The sequence below is a fragment of the Barbus barbus genome (assembly GCF_936440315.1).
Source record: "Barbus barbus genome assembly, chromosome: 9".
NCBI lineage: Eukaryota > Metazoa > Chordata > Actinopteri > Cypriniformes > Cyprinidae > Barbus > Barbus barbus.
In genome coordinates, this window is record NC_136737.1 from 13,863,559 (window position 1) to 13,882,076 (window position 18,518).

Sequence of the window (18,518 nt, forward strand, 5' to 3'; positions counted from 1 at the left end):
AAAAATATATACATACCAACTCATGCTAATGCAAATTTTATTTACATATTGTAAACAATTCTACATAAATTGTAATAATTGTATTAAATGTAAATTGTATTACATTCAATAATTGTAAACATTTTATATTGCAGTTCAATTTTATACACTAAGCCATCTCATCAGCGACAAACATAAGCTTGGTTACAATTAATAAATTGAATGCATTCGCATTCTTGCACTTATTTAAAAAATTACATAGAAATTAAAATTAGCATAAGCATGAGTTTTTGGGTCTGCATAGTCCTTAAACTTTACTTTTATAATTAATTTTATTCGAATTGGTGTGTTTATCTACATAATGCAGAGTTAATAAAGGAAGAGTTTAATTTCTTCCATTTCATCAGAAATTAGATTTTAAACTATAAATTAATGCAACTACCCAACTGTATGCATCTTTTGGCTTTTGAAGAGCTTTATTTACAGTTCATACATACCAAGTTTGCGACCAATGTCAAAATAATTTTCAACATGCTCCAACATACAGTATTCACGTAATAGGATGTTAACTGAGTGTCTTTATAGCAGTTTCCCTGAAGTCAATGACACACTAAAATCCAGAGCCTTGTTGTCCTACATCATAGTCCATCATCTTAAACATCATCCATACAATCATAACACAGAACCGAGATCAGGTCAGCTTTTAAGAAAATGATTGACGAAGAAGTCATAGGCCAGTCCTTTAGGTCTCGTCATAATTCATTCATACACTGTGGCTCCATAGTTGTCCATTTCCGTGAAAATTCCGAAGGCTAAAAAAATAAGATTTCTTTTACTATTATATTTACTACAGAGGTTTCATCTTGTTTAAAAAAAAAAAAAAGAAAGATAGAAGAAGAAAAGAGGAGGTCTTTGGAGAAATTCCATGTTTTTGAAGCTAGTCTACCAGCTTTCCTCACAGCATTAAAAAAAACAACAAGGTCAGTTCTGAAGATCCACCATCCGATCCTGGAGTCGAAAAGTACAGCCATACCGCCGTCTCAGAGTCCATATTGACGTCCATGCCACACCTTTTGTCTCCCAAGTTCAAGACAAAATAATGATGAATCTGGTCACCTCCATCCAACCAGTTTTTCTCGTTTTATGAATGACGATCCAAACATTCAGTTTAGTAAATGACTTCATACACAGTAGCCTTCTTATCTCCTGAGCCAGTGACAATGAACTGGTCGTCAGGGGAAATGTCACAGCTGAGGACGGACGACGATTCCTTAGACTAGGGACAAAAACAATTCGTTAGTGAGTTTAATCAGGTGTTAGACAGCACTGCTGATCAATGTTTGTCTCATGTATTCTGAAAAATAGGACAAACAGAAAGAAGTCATAAGAGTCTCCATCGTGACAAAAATGCCATTTAAATGATCAGTTCAATTGTGCTATGACAATAAGCTATCTGAAACGGTTAAACAATACTGGGGAAGCTACCCTTTAAAAAGTAGTTAGCTAAGCTACAAGCGAACTTGAATACATTAAGTAAAAAATAGTAAAAGAAGCATTCATTGCACAATTTTTTAAAAAGCAGTTAAGTTTTTTTACTAACCGTTTGAATGAAGTAATTTACTAAAATTACTTGTGCATTTGTCAGTTTGCTTGGCTGCTATGATTAGAATTCAGTGCTAATTTTTAGAAAAAGTAGCTTGTTACTGGAAAAGCTGCAGCATTTTAAAGCTTACTTAATGTATTAAGGTTAGTAGCATCACTACTTTTACTTAGTTACTCAACACTACGGTATTTATAGTCAACCAGACACTATTAATCAAACCGTTACCTGGAATATGCTTGATCCATATGGAGTTCGCCATGCATTCAGTAGATTATCTTTGCCTGTGCTTACAAACCATTTACCTGCAATAGTTAAAAGTAAGATTTCAGGCACAGCCCTTCAATTAAACAACCATGTTTTTCTATAATGCTTTTTTTAAATTTCTAACTAAAAAGACAAAACATACATACCACAGTAGGCAAACTTGAGCGAGAGAACGCAGCTTTCATGAAGGTGCAACTGGTATTTGTCTGGTTTGGAGACGTGCAGCACTTCCACATTACTGCTCTCCATCCCCACTGCAAGCCACTCTCCCGTAGGACAGTAACCCAGAGAAAAGATCTGCATGCACAATTAAACACACTATGTCATGCTAAACACTAACAATTAATTCTGAACCTCAAGATCCTGTCTTCAAGCACTGATGCTACGTCCACATTAATCCACAATTGTTTCAAAATGTTCCCCATCAACACTAGTGTTAAGAATTTTCTAAAAGTTGCTCATTCATACGGACACGTCTGCAAATGCTTAAATGACCTGACACTGGTAGGTCACATGACAACACCGGACAACATGATATTATGTCCTGGAGATGCATTAAAACTCTTCGAATTGAGAAATATATAAGTACATTTAATAAGTACATGATGTACCTGTGAGGTGAAGTCATGCTGCTGCAGCTGTCGGCCCTCTCTCAGGTCCCAGCAGCGCACTGTGTTGTCCAGACCCCCCGTCCACAGTTTGGTCCCGTCATTGGAGATATCGATACAACTGGCTCCATCTGTGTGACCTTGGAACTGCCTATAGAGGGCGACACAAGGACATCACATGACTTCAGGAAGAAGAGCATGGCCTATCTCGCCAGCAGGAGTCTGTAGATACCTGACGAGCGTCTGGTTGTGCAGGTCCCAGACCACGATGTTTCCGTCACTGCAGCAGGAGAAGCAGACCTTGTTGTCGGGACTGATGGCCAGAGCGTAGCAGGCTGGAGCAGAGGACGTCAATTCAGCCTTGATGCGTGGAGTGGGTGTGGCCAGATCCCAGATTGACAGCGTGCTGGCCTCGCCCCCAACTATCAAAGTCCGCCCATCTGGAAGGAGCTTGCATGACCGGATGTAGTTGTCTCGATTCTGATTGATTGAAAGTAGACTTTATTTAGTCCAACTAGGTTAGCGAGTACCAACTACAAGTAGAGTTTAACATGACGCAGGTCTCACCAAACAGTCCAGTTGGGCCATCGGGCTCTTGCTGCCCGGTTGGCTGATGTCCCACACTTTGACACAACCTTTCCCGCCGGTGTAGACGTGACGCGTGGAGGTGCTGATGGTCACCGCGCACACCACCTCTCCATGACTGAGCGTGTGGATCTGACGGGCGTGACGTGGGATACCAGGGCCGAGGAGGGCATCAGGAGGGAAGGGCACCGGCTGCATTTGACCATCTGCGCTCACATGGAACGAGTAAGCTCTGGGGGCGAGAAAGTTGTATAATTAGGATTTAGATTAAGACAGATTGGACTATGGAGTCCATTTGATGTCGAGAGAAACTGGCATTGGAAACTTACGGTTTTCCAGAAGCTGTCGACTGCAGGCTAGCAGGTAACCCTGGTACCCTCATATGGGGGTGAGGAGACTCGTAGCCCACCTTCGAAAGCAAAAAAATATGAAAGACTTTAAATTCATAAAGGCACAGGTTAAATGTAACAGTCTCTTTGATTTTTCCTTACCACAGGTGAGCGTCCGTATCCAGCGGCGGCAGCAACGGCGGCAGCAGCAGCAGCTGAGCCATTCATCTGAGGGGAGACGAGGTGGAGACCGGCACCGTATCCTGCGGCTCCAGCCAACTCGCCGTTAACTCCCGGGGGAGGAAGGCCAAATGCACCAGGGGGGTACGCGCCCTGCACCGCCAATGGGTTCCTCAGACCTAATGCTAAGAAATCCAGAAATAGAGGTTAAGAACGTGTTTAAGAGAGAAATAGAACAGAAAAGACAGGCAAGGTTTCTTCTCGATTCTTAAGTATAATATAAATAAGCAATAATTTATTGACAAAAATGTGACAAACTTCATAATCTGGAATTAGTATAAATTTATTTGGCAAAGAAGTTTTTAAATAGATTTAATTTTCATTGTAAAACATTAAGTAATATCATGAACATTTCTATTATTTACCACATGACTTTGATTTGGCAGGCAAAACTTTGTAAAATATTTACATTTTACTAAAATTGCTTTATTTTTTTGCTTGTTTTAATAATAATAATAATAATAATAATAATAATAATAAAAGAATATTACAAAGTATTAAACATCTTTTTATATAATACAACGATTATGCCTTTTTTTGAGAAATAAAATTATGCCAAACTGAGAAATAATGAGATAATTTCAAACTAAAGTTGTTGGGTTTTTTACATTAACATTATCCCAAACTACTTAAGGTTATCCAGAATTTCATCCTTTCATTGAGGCTTTTTTCCTTCTTTGTGATATCAAGACCGTTAGACCACACTTTTGACTTGTGCCCTCAAAAACATGCATATCATAGAAGGTGCATTCAAGTATGAATTTCATTTTTAATTTCAGAACAAATTAAAAGATCCTCACAAAAAAAACAACAGTGTCATGTCTTTGACCCATTAATATCATTCTCAAGAATGCCAAAACAATTACACAGCCTCCAAGGACACAAGCTCAGCAAGATGATACAATTAAAACAAGACCACCTTTCAGAAACAGGAAGACCACTACTGCCCTCTGCTGGCTGACTAGCCATCAACCCTCAACAAGGACAGGTTGCCAGGTGGAACAAAACACTACATAAAGACTTGGACTATCAGGATAACAGGATTTTACCAAGAGGGTCAACGCCTGGCTTCCCAGGAACAGGGCGGAACTGCGGAGGAACGCTAGGGCCTGGGGTGGACGACTCCTGGGACATGGGCGTGCCAGGCTTCATCCCTGGAGTGCTGGACTTCTCTCTCTGGAAGGTTAGGGAATGCATTTACACACATTAATTATTCAAGCAAGGTATATAGTCAATGAAAAATAAATGGGAAGAAGATGCAGAAGTAGTCAGACTTGAGAGGGAACTGTCACTCTTTGTGATTCTAGCAAAAGCAAGGCGAGGAATGTGTTTTGCTGCAAAAGAAAGTGTGTCTTTTTGTGCAGGTGGAAAAAACAGTGTCGCAGTGAAGGGCATTGAGAGATTTTAGTTTCACTGTAAAAAATTTTAAGCCAGTACAACAAAAAAAATCTTAGTACCAAATTCCTTCTGCTTTTTTTTGTTCACTCAACTTTTGTAAATAACAGTTATACTGACTAAAATTAATTTGTCAGTCATACAAAAAATATTTAATTGGGTCAACTTAAGATTGTTAGTTTTGTGGAGAGGTGCAACTATTTTTTAACAAACCTTTTTAAGTTGCGCCAATTCAAAATTTTTGGTCTGTAGAACTCAATGTCTGAAGTTGAGTGAACAAAAAAATACTATTGGAAATTGGTACTAAGTAATAATACGTTACGACTGGAAACTACAATAACATTGCCCAAGTCAAAAACTGAAAACAGTGAGTCAATGTTAACAAAACATTTATTTTTGTTGGAGGCAAAAGTTGGTTGGTAAGTGTAATTTGCAACACTGCAAATTGAAATACTGCAATACAGTAAAACTGTTTTACAAAACACTGCCAATGCACATGAGAAACAAACTTTATAAATACTTTTCAAATTATACAGTAAGTAGCTTATTCTTCAGGGACTGAACTCTGTTGGTGCACTTTTCACCCAATCCCACAAAGATGTTCTGCACTGCCTCAAATGTGTATTTTAGTCCTTTTGAATACTCAATGTTCAGTGCATAGAGAAGTCCAAAGAGTACCATGAAAGCAGAAGGAAAGTCAGGTAGGTCCTGCATGACCACAGTTTCCTCCAGAATGATGCCGAAGTTTAGACATGTCTTTGTTGTCTGTGAGATATCGTCCTCCATGACTTCAAAGATGCACAGTTTCACTCCTCTTGTGTAGGTCTCCTCCAAATCACTGTCCTAAGAATTATATAAATTTCATGAAAAATTGTTGTGCATAAGTATAAATAAAAAGATAAATCAAAGCTCAAACTCTAGCAAAAAAAAAACATGGCACTGTGACAAGCAGGACAAGGATAAGAACCATGGGAAAAAACGCACCCTGCCTCGTGACTCACAAAAGAGGCCCGGATGACTAAAAGGATCAGCGACAACAATGCAAGACGAGTGAAGACCAGGCCTGGACTATTTTTGGTATGTTTTATTTATGTGTGTTGCTGTCGTCCGTGAGGGGCTGCTGTTTCAATTTTATTTTGTATTTATTTTATATGATCAAAGTTCCGTTTGAACGATCGCTGGTTTCTGACTTCTCCTTCCCTGATCCTTTAACTGTGTTGGAGCTGAACCCTAGGAAGGAGGAGGCAGGAACCCGGCAAATGTTCACAACTTTAATAATAAATAAACACAAAACTAAAGTAAAAGCGGCAGCTCCCCACAGAGGACTGTCGCTCAAACATAATCAAAACATAATGTAAATAGTCCAAGCCTTTATCCTTCACTGTCGTCGCTCCTCCTTTTATCAATCCAAAGCTCTTCTGTGAGACAATCGAAACCGGTGCTGCACGCAGGTGAATTGCCTTATCAATCACGCCACCGGCCTTGCACCATTCTCACGGCTCTCAGCCTCGTACTGCTTGCCACAGGCACAGTACGTGTTAACCTGATGTAAATACTTGGTGAAAACAAGCCACATGGAAACTGTCAGCACCTTTATTAAATATAACCACACATTTCATAAAATAACAGTGATCAATGAAAATATGACATGAACAAAAGCTAAAAACTTACCAGACAAGTCTTTGATATTGCATCGTGCTCCCTGAGGTACAAGGGGAGACCCCGTAAAGCTGTAGCGTGTCTGTGTGATAGGATGTCTGTTGTCTAGAGGGAGATAAATAATTTTAATTATGATTTACTTCTGCATGAATCCTTAAAGATCGTTTAAAGAGACTTTAACTTAGACTTGGGATACTCCACTTTAAAATGAAAATTCTGTCATTATACTCACCCTCATGTTTCAAACCTGTATGAATTTCTTTCTTCTGCTGAACAGAAAGGAAGATATTTAAAAGAATGTCAGTAACTAGACAGTTTTTGATACCATTGACTTCCATAGTAGGAAAAATATATATACTATGGAAGTCAATGGTACCAAAAACTGTCTGGTTACTGACATTCTTCTAAATATCTCCCTTTCTGTTCAGCAGAAGAAAGAAATTCATACAGGTTTGAAACAACATTTCTGTGGATGGTTTAGACAGGTATAGTATTTCATTCAGACTTTGAAAAAATGTGCTGTGTAGCACTTCTAGATACACATAGTTCTGTCTGCATACAAAGGAACAAAGAAGCTAACTTCTCAAGAATTTTGTCAATATCTTCAACATCAGCAGCTTCTACATGTATATCATGCAATGTATCCTCAAAGCATTCTGAAGCAGAATCTAACCAATTATCAGAGTCTGTGCGATCGACAGTTACAACTGATGAACTATAATCACTTATTTTGCATTTTTGGTGATGTTTGCACTTGTGGCTATGAAACGTTACATAGACATTAGTTTTAAAATTACAGTGCAAAAATGGGCATTGCACTGTCTCATTCCTATTCAGATGTGTACCCAGATGCAAGTTTTTTTCAGTACAAACATTGTGATGATCGCATAGGTCACATTTAAATGTAGCTTGTACTGTTGTTTTATCAGAATTTGTGTGGACCCTATATAAATGAGTTTTCAACCCACCTGGTGTTTTGAAAGAGCAGACACACTCAGGGTACAGGCACAACAATGGTTCACATCGGCCTGGGCTCCAGTGCTTTAGCCTGTAGTGTCTCAGCAGCAGATTTTGACTGGCACAATTGTATTTACAGCATCTACACTGCATGAAGTTTGCTCTCAAGGGTAGATCTGAGAAAAAAAGAACACAAAGTGAATGATCAGTTTCATAAAACGCAAATAAATGAATGAACAATGAAATAGACAATGAATTTATACTTATGCTTTTAATTTTTTAGTGTGACAACTGCTGCACAGAGATTTTTTAAAATCATTATCTCTTCAGAACGTTATTAATTAATCTAACTTACTACTGTTGTAGCAATTAATCAGAATTCTTAGCTGCCCTTCAGTACTGTAACATTATTAGCAGATGGAGAACCATGTAGCCTAATATAGCTGAAGTCAACAGAATGTGCACGACTTCAAAAATATTACACAAATAGAACTTAATATTACAAAATATTACAAAAATAGAACTTAATTCAGTAATGTTTATAACTTACAAAGTAAAGTTAGCTGCTAGTGGTGTTTCTATTTTTCTAACGAACTAATATCAACTAATTCAGAAGTAAAGTACAACAAAAACAAAATAAAATCACTCACCATATATATTCCTCTGGATTATTATCGCCACGTGCTGCCTTGTCTTTAATAAAGATTTTTCTCCGCCCGCTTGATGAACACGCCTTGTCTTCTCAAGTTGTTTCTCCCGCATTAAAAAGTGAACGTTGACGTTGACTCACATCAAGGTTGTGCAAAGGTCACGTACTGAGGGGCGTGGTTTGGCCCGATTGGAAAAGATCATTTTTATCGTAAAACATGCTGCTAATTATTTTTAAATGTATGTATTATTCAAATGTAACATTTCAATAAAAAAAAAACTCCTAATTAGGCTAATTGTGTTCTGTTCTGTCTTTGAGGGTATTATGCGGCGCCCTCTAACGAACTTCACAGTAAAAGTCTTCCTCCGCCAATTTAATGCTGCCTCACTTAAATTACAATAGCACGTGAAGGCAGCATAATTTCCTGAGTTCACAATATACTGCTGTGCACAATATACTATACAATATATTATAATTTATACAGTGGGCATGATTTAATTTAGTAATAATATTATTCACTAATACTTTATTTCCAGACTCAATAAAAAAAATATATTATTTATATATATATATATATATATATATATATATATATATATATATATATATATATATATAGCTATTATTAACACTATTACATTTGGCACAATGAAGTTATTAAAAAAAAATAACCAAACAACCATTTTTCTTCAATGTCCCATAAACAAATGGCATTAGTATTTGCTAGTGGGAGGGCAGTTCCTAACTTAACTTAATAAGTTGGCCAATTTTTTTTGGATGAACTTGCAAAACCTTGTTCACAAAACTAAACTTTTTAAGTTTATGGAAAGAAACTTGGTTTAGGTTGAATAAATGTATTAAACATCGTTTTACTGACTTTTCCATAGAAATTTGCTGAGCCAACAAAACAAAAACAGTAATTTGAACCTTTTTCGAGTTGGATTTTTTACAGTGTGGGGGAGGGGAAGGAACTTGTTTGCTAAATGAGAAATGCCTTCGTTTAACATCAAACAAATGTGTTTGTGTGTGTTTTTAAGTATGTACCGGTGGAGGCTCCTTGCTGCGTGAAGGGGAAGCAGCACTGCTGGAGGAAGCCAGCGAGGTCGGACTGGCCTGGGGCAGAGGCTCCTTACGGGAAGGAGGGAGTTTATCTAATCCGTTCTCTCTGGAGGAATACGACTGCACACTCCTTGGAGAAGAAGGGTCCTGAGGGAACGCAAAGCACATGATGGATTAATCAGGAGAAAACACATACAGTCTTGGTTTTAAATTCGTTCTTTAACGCAAACAGACCTCGTCAACGACCAAATTGTCATCGCTCTTCTCCGCGTCGCTGCCCTGAAAAAGAAAACGCTTCAGAGTTTAGAGACTCTTTATTTATACCCTACATATGCTTAAATCAAATGAAGATCATGTGGATGACTCATAAAAGGACGATGCAGATTTAACTCCGAAAGAACACTTACGTAGTCGGTCATAAACTCCTTCTCATCTGCTTTTCTCTTTTTTCCATTGCTGAGGTAGTCTGAAGACCTGCCTTTGTCTCCGTTAGAAAGTGAACTCTGGAAGAGATAGAGAAAATGAGAGTGGAAAGGGAGAACGGCTGAGACAGAGGATGTGCGTGGAAATGTGTGTGTGTGTGAACGAGAAGAAAGAGATAATGATGTAGGAGACGAGGGATAAATCAAATCAGCTCCATAACTGCTGGACCCACAGGCAATAGAGACGCCTAATGCATGACAGTCTGCACTGAGAGGAACTCAACTAGAAAGAGACAGAGCGAGAGGAAGAGAGAAAACGGACTGATACTCACTGGTCCAGGTTCACGGTCTGTGTGGATCATGGGAAGGGCAGGAAAACGTCCCCGCGGCCAGTCAAAACAAACCAAAAAACAAACAATGTGACTATGACGGTTAGACAAAACTCACCCCTCCACCAGACAAAACAATTAGCACACAGCTAATAACAACAAAATCATATTCCTTCAGTTCCCATTCTTTGATGTTTCATTGATGATATATGAGCTGACAGATTTCCAAGACGAACTGGTCAACATTTCAGGGTAGACTAAGTCTTATAAAGAAAATGTGATTAGCGCAATGCAATAGCAAGCATGTTTCTAGCCTGGTCTATAATAATCTAATCTGTAGGTACAATTCATCTCTCTTCTTCAAAGTTTTTTTTAAGTCTAAATTGTTAAGGTGTGGTCACACTTTATAGCTGTCAGCTAATTTTTGTGGGTGATATAGTCATATGAAATAATCTTCATGTGAGAGCCAAAAAAGTTCCCCATGCAAATTTCGCTCATGTTCAAGTTGGTGGATTCGCCACACTTCTCAACAGAAAGCTGATTTCACACAAAATTTCACTTAAATGTCACTAATGTGACCACAACTATAGTCTGATCACTTTTCACAAAGTTTTAGAAAACATCCTGCAACAAGCCTAATGATTTATAAATGGTTTATAACAAAACAGTATGGAATCAGTAATAAAGATGTACGATTTATCAAAATAAAACCAAATATCACAATAGGGCTCAATGCGATTATCAAAAAAAAGTGGAGCACTCTAATTTAGTAATATCTCTTTTTTTATTATTATATACCATTACTTATTATTATTTAGCAAAACGGACAAAAATAAAATGACATTTTTGGCCATATTGTGCAACGCTACAAATGCAGCAAACCTAAAGTTTTTTTTAAAATCACATTTTAAATTTTTTTTATCAGAAAATTTGTTAATAGACCTAAAGAGTAATGTACTAAAATTGAACACATCCCAATTTTAGATTAATTAGTACATACAAGTAAAGAGAGAAAGAGTGAGACGCTATAACTCTAACACGTGCATGCATTTACATGCACTTTTGACTGAAACGGTACAAGTCTGGTTTTTGCACAGTCAAACTAATGGAGCTAAATATGTATTTGACGCTCGGCTTTGTCCAGCATATACAGATGTTAATTGGACAACATTTGGCCTCTACTTGCTCTGAAAGATGGATCTGATTATGCATTCGCAGTAATCCCATCGATTAAAACATAGCACCATTATGACTGAACTTGATAGTTCTGTCCCAGGTGTTAATAAACCAGTCAAGTGATCTGTCAGTATGATTTTATTTGTTATACCTCTGTGGTGTTCGGCTGCGGCCGCCGCTGCCACGGCCTCCAAATGGGCTCGCTCATCTTTAGAGGCCAGCTGGGCCCCAAGGGCCCCGGAAAGGGCCAGCAGCCCAGAGCCGCCCCCCAGAGCCAGTCCCGGGTGAGGCAGGCCGGAGGGGTGAGGGGCCATGGGCAGCCCCTGGGCAGCATGCTGGGAAAGGTGCTGGGCCTGCAGCTGTTGCTAGAGGGAACGAGAGGAAAAGGATGATGGAGGTATGAAGCGAAGGAGGTGGGGGGGGTCAGATAGAGAGGGGAAAAAAAGATGAAGAGTGTGGGAGATAAAAGACAGTGACACAAAGGCCGAGATGGAAGTGGAGTGAAGAAACAGATAGCCAGAGGAAATGAAAAGAGCATGAGGAGGAGGAGGAGAGAGAGATGAGAGGAAAGGGATAGAGAGAGAGAAAAAACAAAACCAAAAAGCAAAAAAAAAAAAAAAAAAAAACAACAGTTAAGACTTGGATCTGCACCATAATTACAAAGGGAATGAATTCATGACCCGTTCCCAGTGTCCCGGGAGCGAGGGAGTCCGTCACACTGGAGTCGACCTGCTCTACCGGATGGGTTCGGGGAACAGCGTTGCTGCAGCATTCACTAATGATCACCCCAAAATAAAATTAAAATTAAAATAATTTGAAGCTGATGACTGCCATGAGAGAAAATCAAAATGCAAAACACCAAAGTGAATAAAAATGGCAAATCATTTGTGAAGAATCATAAATGCTTCACAACAAAAAGTGGGATGTCAATCGGTGGCCAAACACATACTCAACTAGTCTCCACTCACACCTCATGCTAATGGGCGCTAAAGACAAAAACTGTCCAAAAATTGTTGTTCCAAACCTGTATGCTGTTTTTTTTTTTTTTTCAGTTTTTTGCAGAACACAAAAGAAGAAATTTCCACTTTTCCACACACCATTTCTTTGTCCAAACACTCCAAAAATGTAGCAGCCAATAGTCGTCTGAAGCAATAAGGACAGTTTATGCATGAGGAAGAATACGAAAGTCGTCATTTACCGATGATCTTTCTGTGTGTCAAAAATTGCATACAGATTCAAACATCATATTGGAAAATTCAATACCATTTTAGGCCAGGAATAATGCTGATGCAGTGTTCATAAATTTCGAAACAAGCTTTTGAAAAAAATGTTTGAAATCTTTACAAATAGCGCACAAGTCGTAAGGACTTATCTTTTTTCACCCTTTTAGAGATGCAATCATTTTAAAGAAGAACAGACAAAGTCACAATGAACTCCGTTTAGTTTTTATTGTTGAATGGAAAGCTGCAGTGCGAAGAATCAGCAAAAAATGCCTTGGTTTTTTAAGTAAAAAAAATGACTAACTTTTCCCAGTTCTATCAAGATGAACAAAAATGTGAGTTATGTACAAGAGAACTGGTCTAATTATATTGCGAATCCTTAACATGGATAATTTGACTAGTTGTTTTAGCCAAATTTTGAAAATATTCAAACACATCCATAGGCTAGTTATGAAAGTGTTTCTTTGCACTCTTTCTATCATATAACCAACGCCAAAGCATAGAACATGAAATAAATGTTCACTTTTTGTTTGGCTACAGAAGATTTCCCAAATAGTGCACAAGTCATGTAGACTTGTGCACCTTTTGAAGAGACATTAGCCATGTTTCCATTACCCTTCAAATTGCGCAAATTGTAATTTAGAATTGAAAACATGCCCAATGGAAAAAACGTCAATTTTGCATAAACTCCCATAAATCACAAAAAAGTTTACACACTCACATGGTGTTTTTCAGGAAATTCGAAAATAGGGGCAAACGCTGTCATTTCACAATTTTTTTTTAAATCAGCATTTCAAAATATCCCAAAAGTTTTCCACAAATTTGTAATGGAAAGCCGACTATTGTCTCTTAAAAAGACAAGGTCACAGTGAGCTCTGTTTGTTTTTTCTCGTTGTATGGAAAAGTGCAAAGAATGTGTCTCTTTTTGTGCTCCAATGGGAAAATAACAGCATATGGATTTGGTACGACATGCAGGCAACAGATTCGCAATGATATCCTCTATCTGACATAGTTTGAGCATCCTGCCATGCTCTGATGGCTTAAACCGTTAAAAATCAGTCTAATGTCATATTTCATTAAAAAAAAATACCCATTCTGTCTAGCCAAACATGGAAATGTGTCTTACGTTAACACCCCCTAAAAATGTATCCAATTGTGGTCAGGAGAACCCAATTATATAACACATCCTCAACACAAGTCGACTAGTTTTTATCCAAATGACTAGTCGATTTCAAAAATAGAGTTTTGCACATCCGTAGCCTAGTTATAAAAGCGCTTTCAAAAATATAAACTGAATCCAAAAAATAAAACGGCAATGAGAACTCAAGAGGAAAGTGTTAAATAAAAAGGATGAAAAGATGGAAGTACACACTGTGGGAGGCAGAGGGGGGAGTCCACGTACCCCTATCGACGCATTCAACTCCCCCATAGTCACCTGTTTGGCGCGCTCCATGGCCTGGACCACCTGCTGCTGGTGCTGTGGACGGAGGTCAGAAAATGGCCGTCAATGATAAACAAACAAGCAACAAAACAAGGCAGATGGCCACCCTAGTGTGTCTTTGTGTACTGTGCGATTTTCATTTTCTGAAGCACACAGTACACACACACACGCACACACAGGGTTGCATTTTGTATGAATACACACACTTAAAACAGGAGGGAAAGTTGTTTTTCTTCTGTCAGGAAAAGCTTTGGGCAAACCGTTAGCGTTTTTGTGGAAGTGGGTTTACAAGAATAACAATAGGCTTCCCAGAGGCATCCGAATGAGAGACTATGCGAGAACGTGAGGAAATATTAGAGGAAGCGAGAGAGAGAGAGAGAGAGAGAGAGAGAAAAAAAAAAAGTTTGATTGCATGTGCTTGAGAAACAGAAAAAGCGATATTATGTGTGTGTGTGAGCACAAGTGAGTGAATTATCAAATCACAGAACGTCTGAACGCAATGTGGCATGTGTGAGTCTCATGATGTGCAGCTGTGGGACTGAGGGTGTGTGTGTTGGTCTCATCTCACCTCCTGTGACAGGAATGGAATGAGCTGGGCACAAATCACGTTCAGCCGTTTGGCGATCTCCGTCTGCAGAGATATGGAGAGCGAGAGGGAAGCAGAAGCAGAAAGAAAGCAAAAATAGATTTCATTTAACACAAAATCTACATTTTTGAAATGTTAAATGACCTTTTCCCACCATAATTTGACCATTTTTGATAAGAACAACAACCATTATTATTATTATTATTATTATTATGCTGCATCTATTGTATAACCATGACAATTATTCTTAGTATTAGTAATACTAATATTAGTTATACATTCAGAATAATGAATACATTTACTACTACTAATAAATAATAAAATACTACAAGTACTACTACTACTACTACTACTATTAGTAATACTACTACTACTAATAAATGTTACAATAATATTTATATTGTTATTAATAACAATAAATATTAATGTATTATTATTATAAACTATTTTATCATTACTACTACTATTAGTAGTGGTGTTAGTAATAGTACTTTCACATTCAAAAATATTATTAATAAACTTACTAATAATAATAATAATAATAATAAAATTAGTACTAATAATAAAATACTACAAGTACTACTACTAATAAATACATGTTTATTATTATTATTATTATTATTATAACAACATTCATTTATTAGTAGTAGTACTTGTAGTATTTTATTATTAGTACTAATTATTATTATTATTATTATTATATTACTATCATTATTATTATTAAACTAATTGATAACTACTACTACTACTACTACTACTATTAGTAGTGGTGTTTCTAGTAGTACTATAGTAGTTTCACATTCAGAATAATAAATAAACTTACTACCACTACAGCTAATAAATTAATATTATTATATTATATTATATTTACATTGTTTTTAAAAGTTTGTTGTTAAAAGTTTATCATTATTATTATTATTATTATTATACATTTAAGCTCATGTATAACTACTACTAAAAATTTATATTATTATTATTACTATTATTGCATCTAAGCTAATGTATCACTACTGCTGCTAAAATAAAATATTATAAAATAAAATATTAAACATTAGACACATAAGACACTGTTTGACTGACGACAGTGTGATCAACCCAATTTGAGTTTGTTTTTCTAAAGGGTGAGTAAATCTGAAACTGTACATAACTTACGAGTCAAGTACCATCTACTGAATAGTTTGATGCCACAAACAGTGGACATTTAGCCTCGTAAAGCCAAAGAATGCCAAAGAGATTATGAAAAAAATCCCAATTAGAATAATTTTTGTGCACAAATCATCAGTCAGCCCATACACACTTCTTTGGCACCAAGCTGAGACTACAATGACAAGACAGTGATAACCGAAACACTTCAGCAATAGTAAAAAATACAATCCTGTTCACCTAAGCATATCTATCACACAAGACGTCGCAAGGGTGTGTAACCTGCTACCTCTGCTCACACAGCTAGTAAATATTTTAGCCCTCCACATCTGGTTCATGATAATTGTTGCGCAGTGAGGAGAGGAGATCCCTGAAATATTCATGCCCAGCATCTGCTGCTCCGGTCCAGCCGAGAGGAGTGACGCCTCCCCCTGTGAGCAGGTCACTGGTCTTGCCCCATCGAGCTGCTGTGTCTTTTGAGGCAGTGCTGGGGGTTGCCATTGCATGGCTATTGTAATAATTTACCAGCAGCCCAAACAAGAGCTCCCCCGAGCTGAGGGCAACCCTCCCCATGGCTGTTTATTTTGCCAACAGGAATAAAACATTGTTATATCCATGTTCACCCACCAGTCACAATATTTTTCTTAAAGGGATAGTTCACGCACAAATTAGTGACTTAAATGTTGTGCCAAACCCATATGACTTAATTTCTTCTGTGAAACACTAAAGATGATATTTTGATATTTTGTGCTGGTCGTTCTTTCCATGCAGTTAAATTGAATGGGGACTAGAGTTTTTAAGTTTCAAAAGGACACAAAAGCAGCATAAAAATATAATGAAAATGATTCATTATGCAATGTTTTCAAAGTCGTACAAGAGTTTTATAAGATGAACAGACCAAAATTTAAGTCATTATTCACAGAAAATCTTGACATTTAATGTGACTTTAGCACATTCATGAAAGAAAGTCTCCAGAAGAAATGGTTTTGATATTAACTAAAACAATTATCATCTAAATAAAAAAAAAAAACAAAAAAAAAAAAAAAACACTAAACTAAAATCAGATTTGGAATAACATTCCTTAAAAAAAAAAAAAATCTGTTCAATGAATCCATTTAACCAGCTCCCAAAATGATTCTTTCACAAATCAAGTTCAACTCACTGACTCAATCATCTGGCTGTATATGACTTACATTTCAGTTTGTTCTACAAAAGAGCAACCATCACATTCTTCAAAATATCTCTTTGTATGTCAATATATGATTGGGTGATTAAATCCGACAATATTTACATTTTTGGGTTCACTGAATTACTGGCTGTAGAAAGACCCCCCTCCACCCTCCACCCTTTCCAGAAAAGAGGAATAGCCCCCACCCCCATCTCTTCTATATCCATCCATCACAGCCCTCCCCATGGAAGCACAATGATTTCTTGTTAGGGAACGGCAACTACAAAATGACATCTTCAGAGGAGAGAGTGGGGGAGGCTGGGAAAAGGGGAGGGCAAGAAGGAGGGAGCGAAAGAAGAGAAATCTGGAAAAAAAGAGTCTAGTAGAAAGGCACAGTTAAGGAAATTACAGAGTGATGGGAGATGCAGAAAGACGAGGAGGGGGGTGTTACATTAGAGAAGGGAATTCGTGGAGTATGTCAAAAAAGAAGTGCAATTGAAATGGAGGGAGAGAACAGACGCTCTGAGAGCACTGACCTAATTTAAACTGACCTGACATCTGCACGAGAGAGAGAGAGAGAGAGAGACTGAGCGAGGAAGGTCGGGAAATGCAGATGCAGTAGCAGACAATTTATGAGGAAGGAGAGCGAGAAAGTCACAGCTAGCTACTTTTAGACAATCGCACACACTCGTGTGTGTGTGTGTGTGTGTGTGTGTGTGTGTGTGTGAGCGAGAGAGAGGGGAAGGGGGAGTGTGCACCACAGACACGTTATTTGTTGATCTAATTAGTTTGCTTGCAGATTAATTTTAAAACAAGTGCCATCGGCCAGACCTAAGAGGATTTCAACTATATAAAACGCCCAGCAAAAAAAGATCCCTGCATAATTGAATCTGAATTATGAACCCTACAAAAGATAAAAGGAATAATAAAACTCTCCAGCACAAGTCACAATGTGATACCGAACAGGCATTTTTACACCAACTCTTCGCTGTCAGCCCACAACCATTGAGTGTGTTTGCATGCACAGCAAATGAGTAGAGATGGGCCATGATGGTCAACTAGTCATCCAACAACTAACTACCCATTGATGTGATTTGTTTTTCTTATATTTTGTAAGTGAAGATGCTTTAATTAGCTAAAACCATCTTTGAAAGTTTGCATCTTATCGCATAGAAAGCATACTATGCTCATTATAAAACACTTATGATGAAAAAATGTATTCACAACTGCATGCGAGGCAAAATTTCAAACATTTTTGACCTTTTCCTAAATAGCATTACAATGTAAACAGGATAGTTCATCCAAAAAAAGAAAATTCTGTCATCATAAACTCGCACTCATGTCGTTCCAAAATTGTATGAGTTTCTTTCTTCATGTTGAACACAAAAGACGATATTTCTTCATTTCCAGCTGCCATGGACCTCCATAGTATTTTTTTCCCCAACTATGGAAATTAATGGCTACCAGTAACTGTTTGGTCACCAACAAGTAGGGGTGTCGCGATACACCAGTATTGACGATAATCGCCCAAATATCATTATCATGTTAATTACGGGTGTCGGAATATACTGGTATTGGCGATATTTGAAAATTAATACAACACATACGATAATATAACACATAATGATCCAGTGTCGGTGCCATTATGGGGAGTTAAACTCTCACGTGTGATTGGTTTCATTCGTACTCGACACTAGAGGGCACCC

General features: G+C 37.6%; 1 protein-coding gene across 1 annotated transcript in view; it reads right to left on the reverse strand.

Annotated features, from left to right (window-relative positions):
* Positions 1-22: 22 nt before the first annotated feature.
* The window catches only part of LOC306874720 (transducin-like enhancer protein 1), a 35,165-nt gene continuing 16,669 nt past the window's right edge, over positions 23-18,518 (reverse strand). Inside the window, exons 5-20 of the mRNA XM_079424934.1 lie at positions 14,484-14,546; positions 13,847-13,951; positions 11,406-11,619; positions 10,082-10,143; positions 9,735-9,830; positions 9,562-9,606; positions 9,313-9,474; positions 4,658-4,784; positions 3,531-3,733; positions 3,369-3,448; positions 3,022-3,271; positions 2,687-2,934; positions 2,458-2,605; positions 1,993-2,143; positions 1,808-1,884; positions 23-1,255 (exon numbers count right to left, since the gene is read on the reverse strand). Of these exons, the coding sequence (XP_079281060.1) occupies positions 1,148-1,255; positions 1,808-1,884; positions 1,993-2,143; positions 2,458-2,605; positions 2,687-2,934; positions 3,022-3,271; positions 3,369-3,448; positions 3,531-3,733; positions 4,658-4,784; positions 9,313-9,474; positions 9,562-9,606; positions 9,735-9,830; positions 10,082-10,143; positions 11,406-11,619; positions 13,847-13,951; positions 14,484-14,546 (2,139 nt within the window). The 3' untranslated portion in view covers positions 23-1,147. The remainder of the gene's footprint in view (positions 1,256-1,807; positions 1,885-1,992; positions 2,144-2,457; positions 2,606-2,686; positions 2,935-3,021; positions 3,272-3,368; positions 3,449-3,530; positions 3,734-4,657; positions 4,785-9,312; positions 9,475-9,561; positions 9,607-9,734; positions 9,831-10,081; positions 10,144-11,405; positions 11,620-13,846; positions 13,952-14,483; positions 14,547-18,518) is intronic.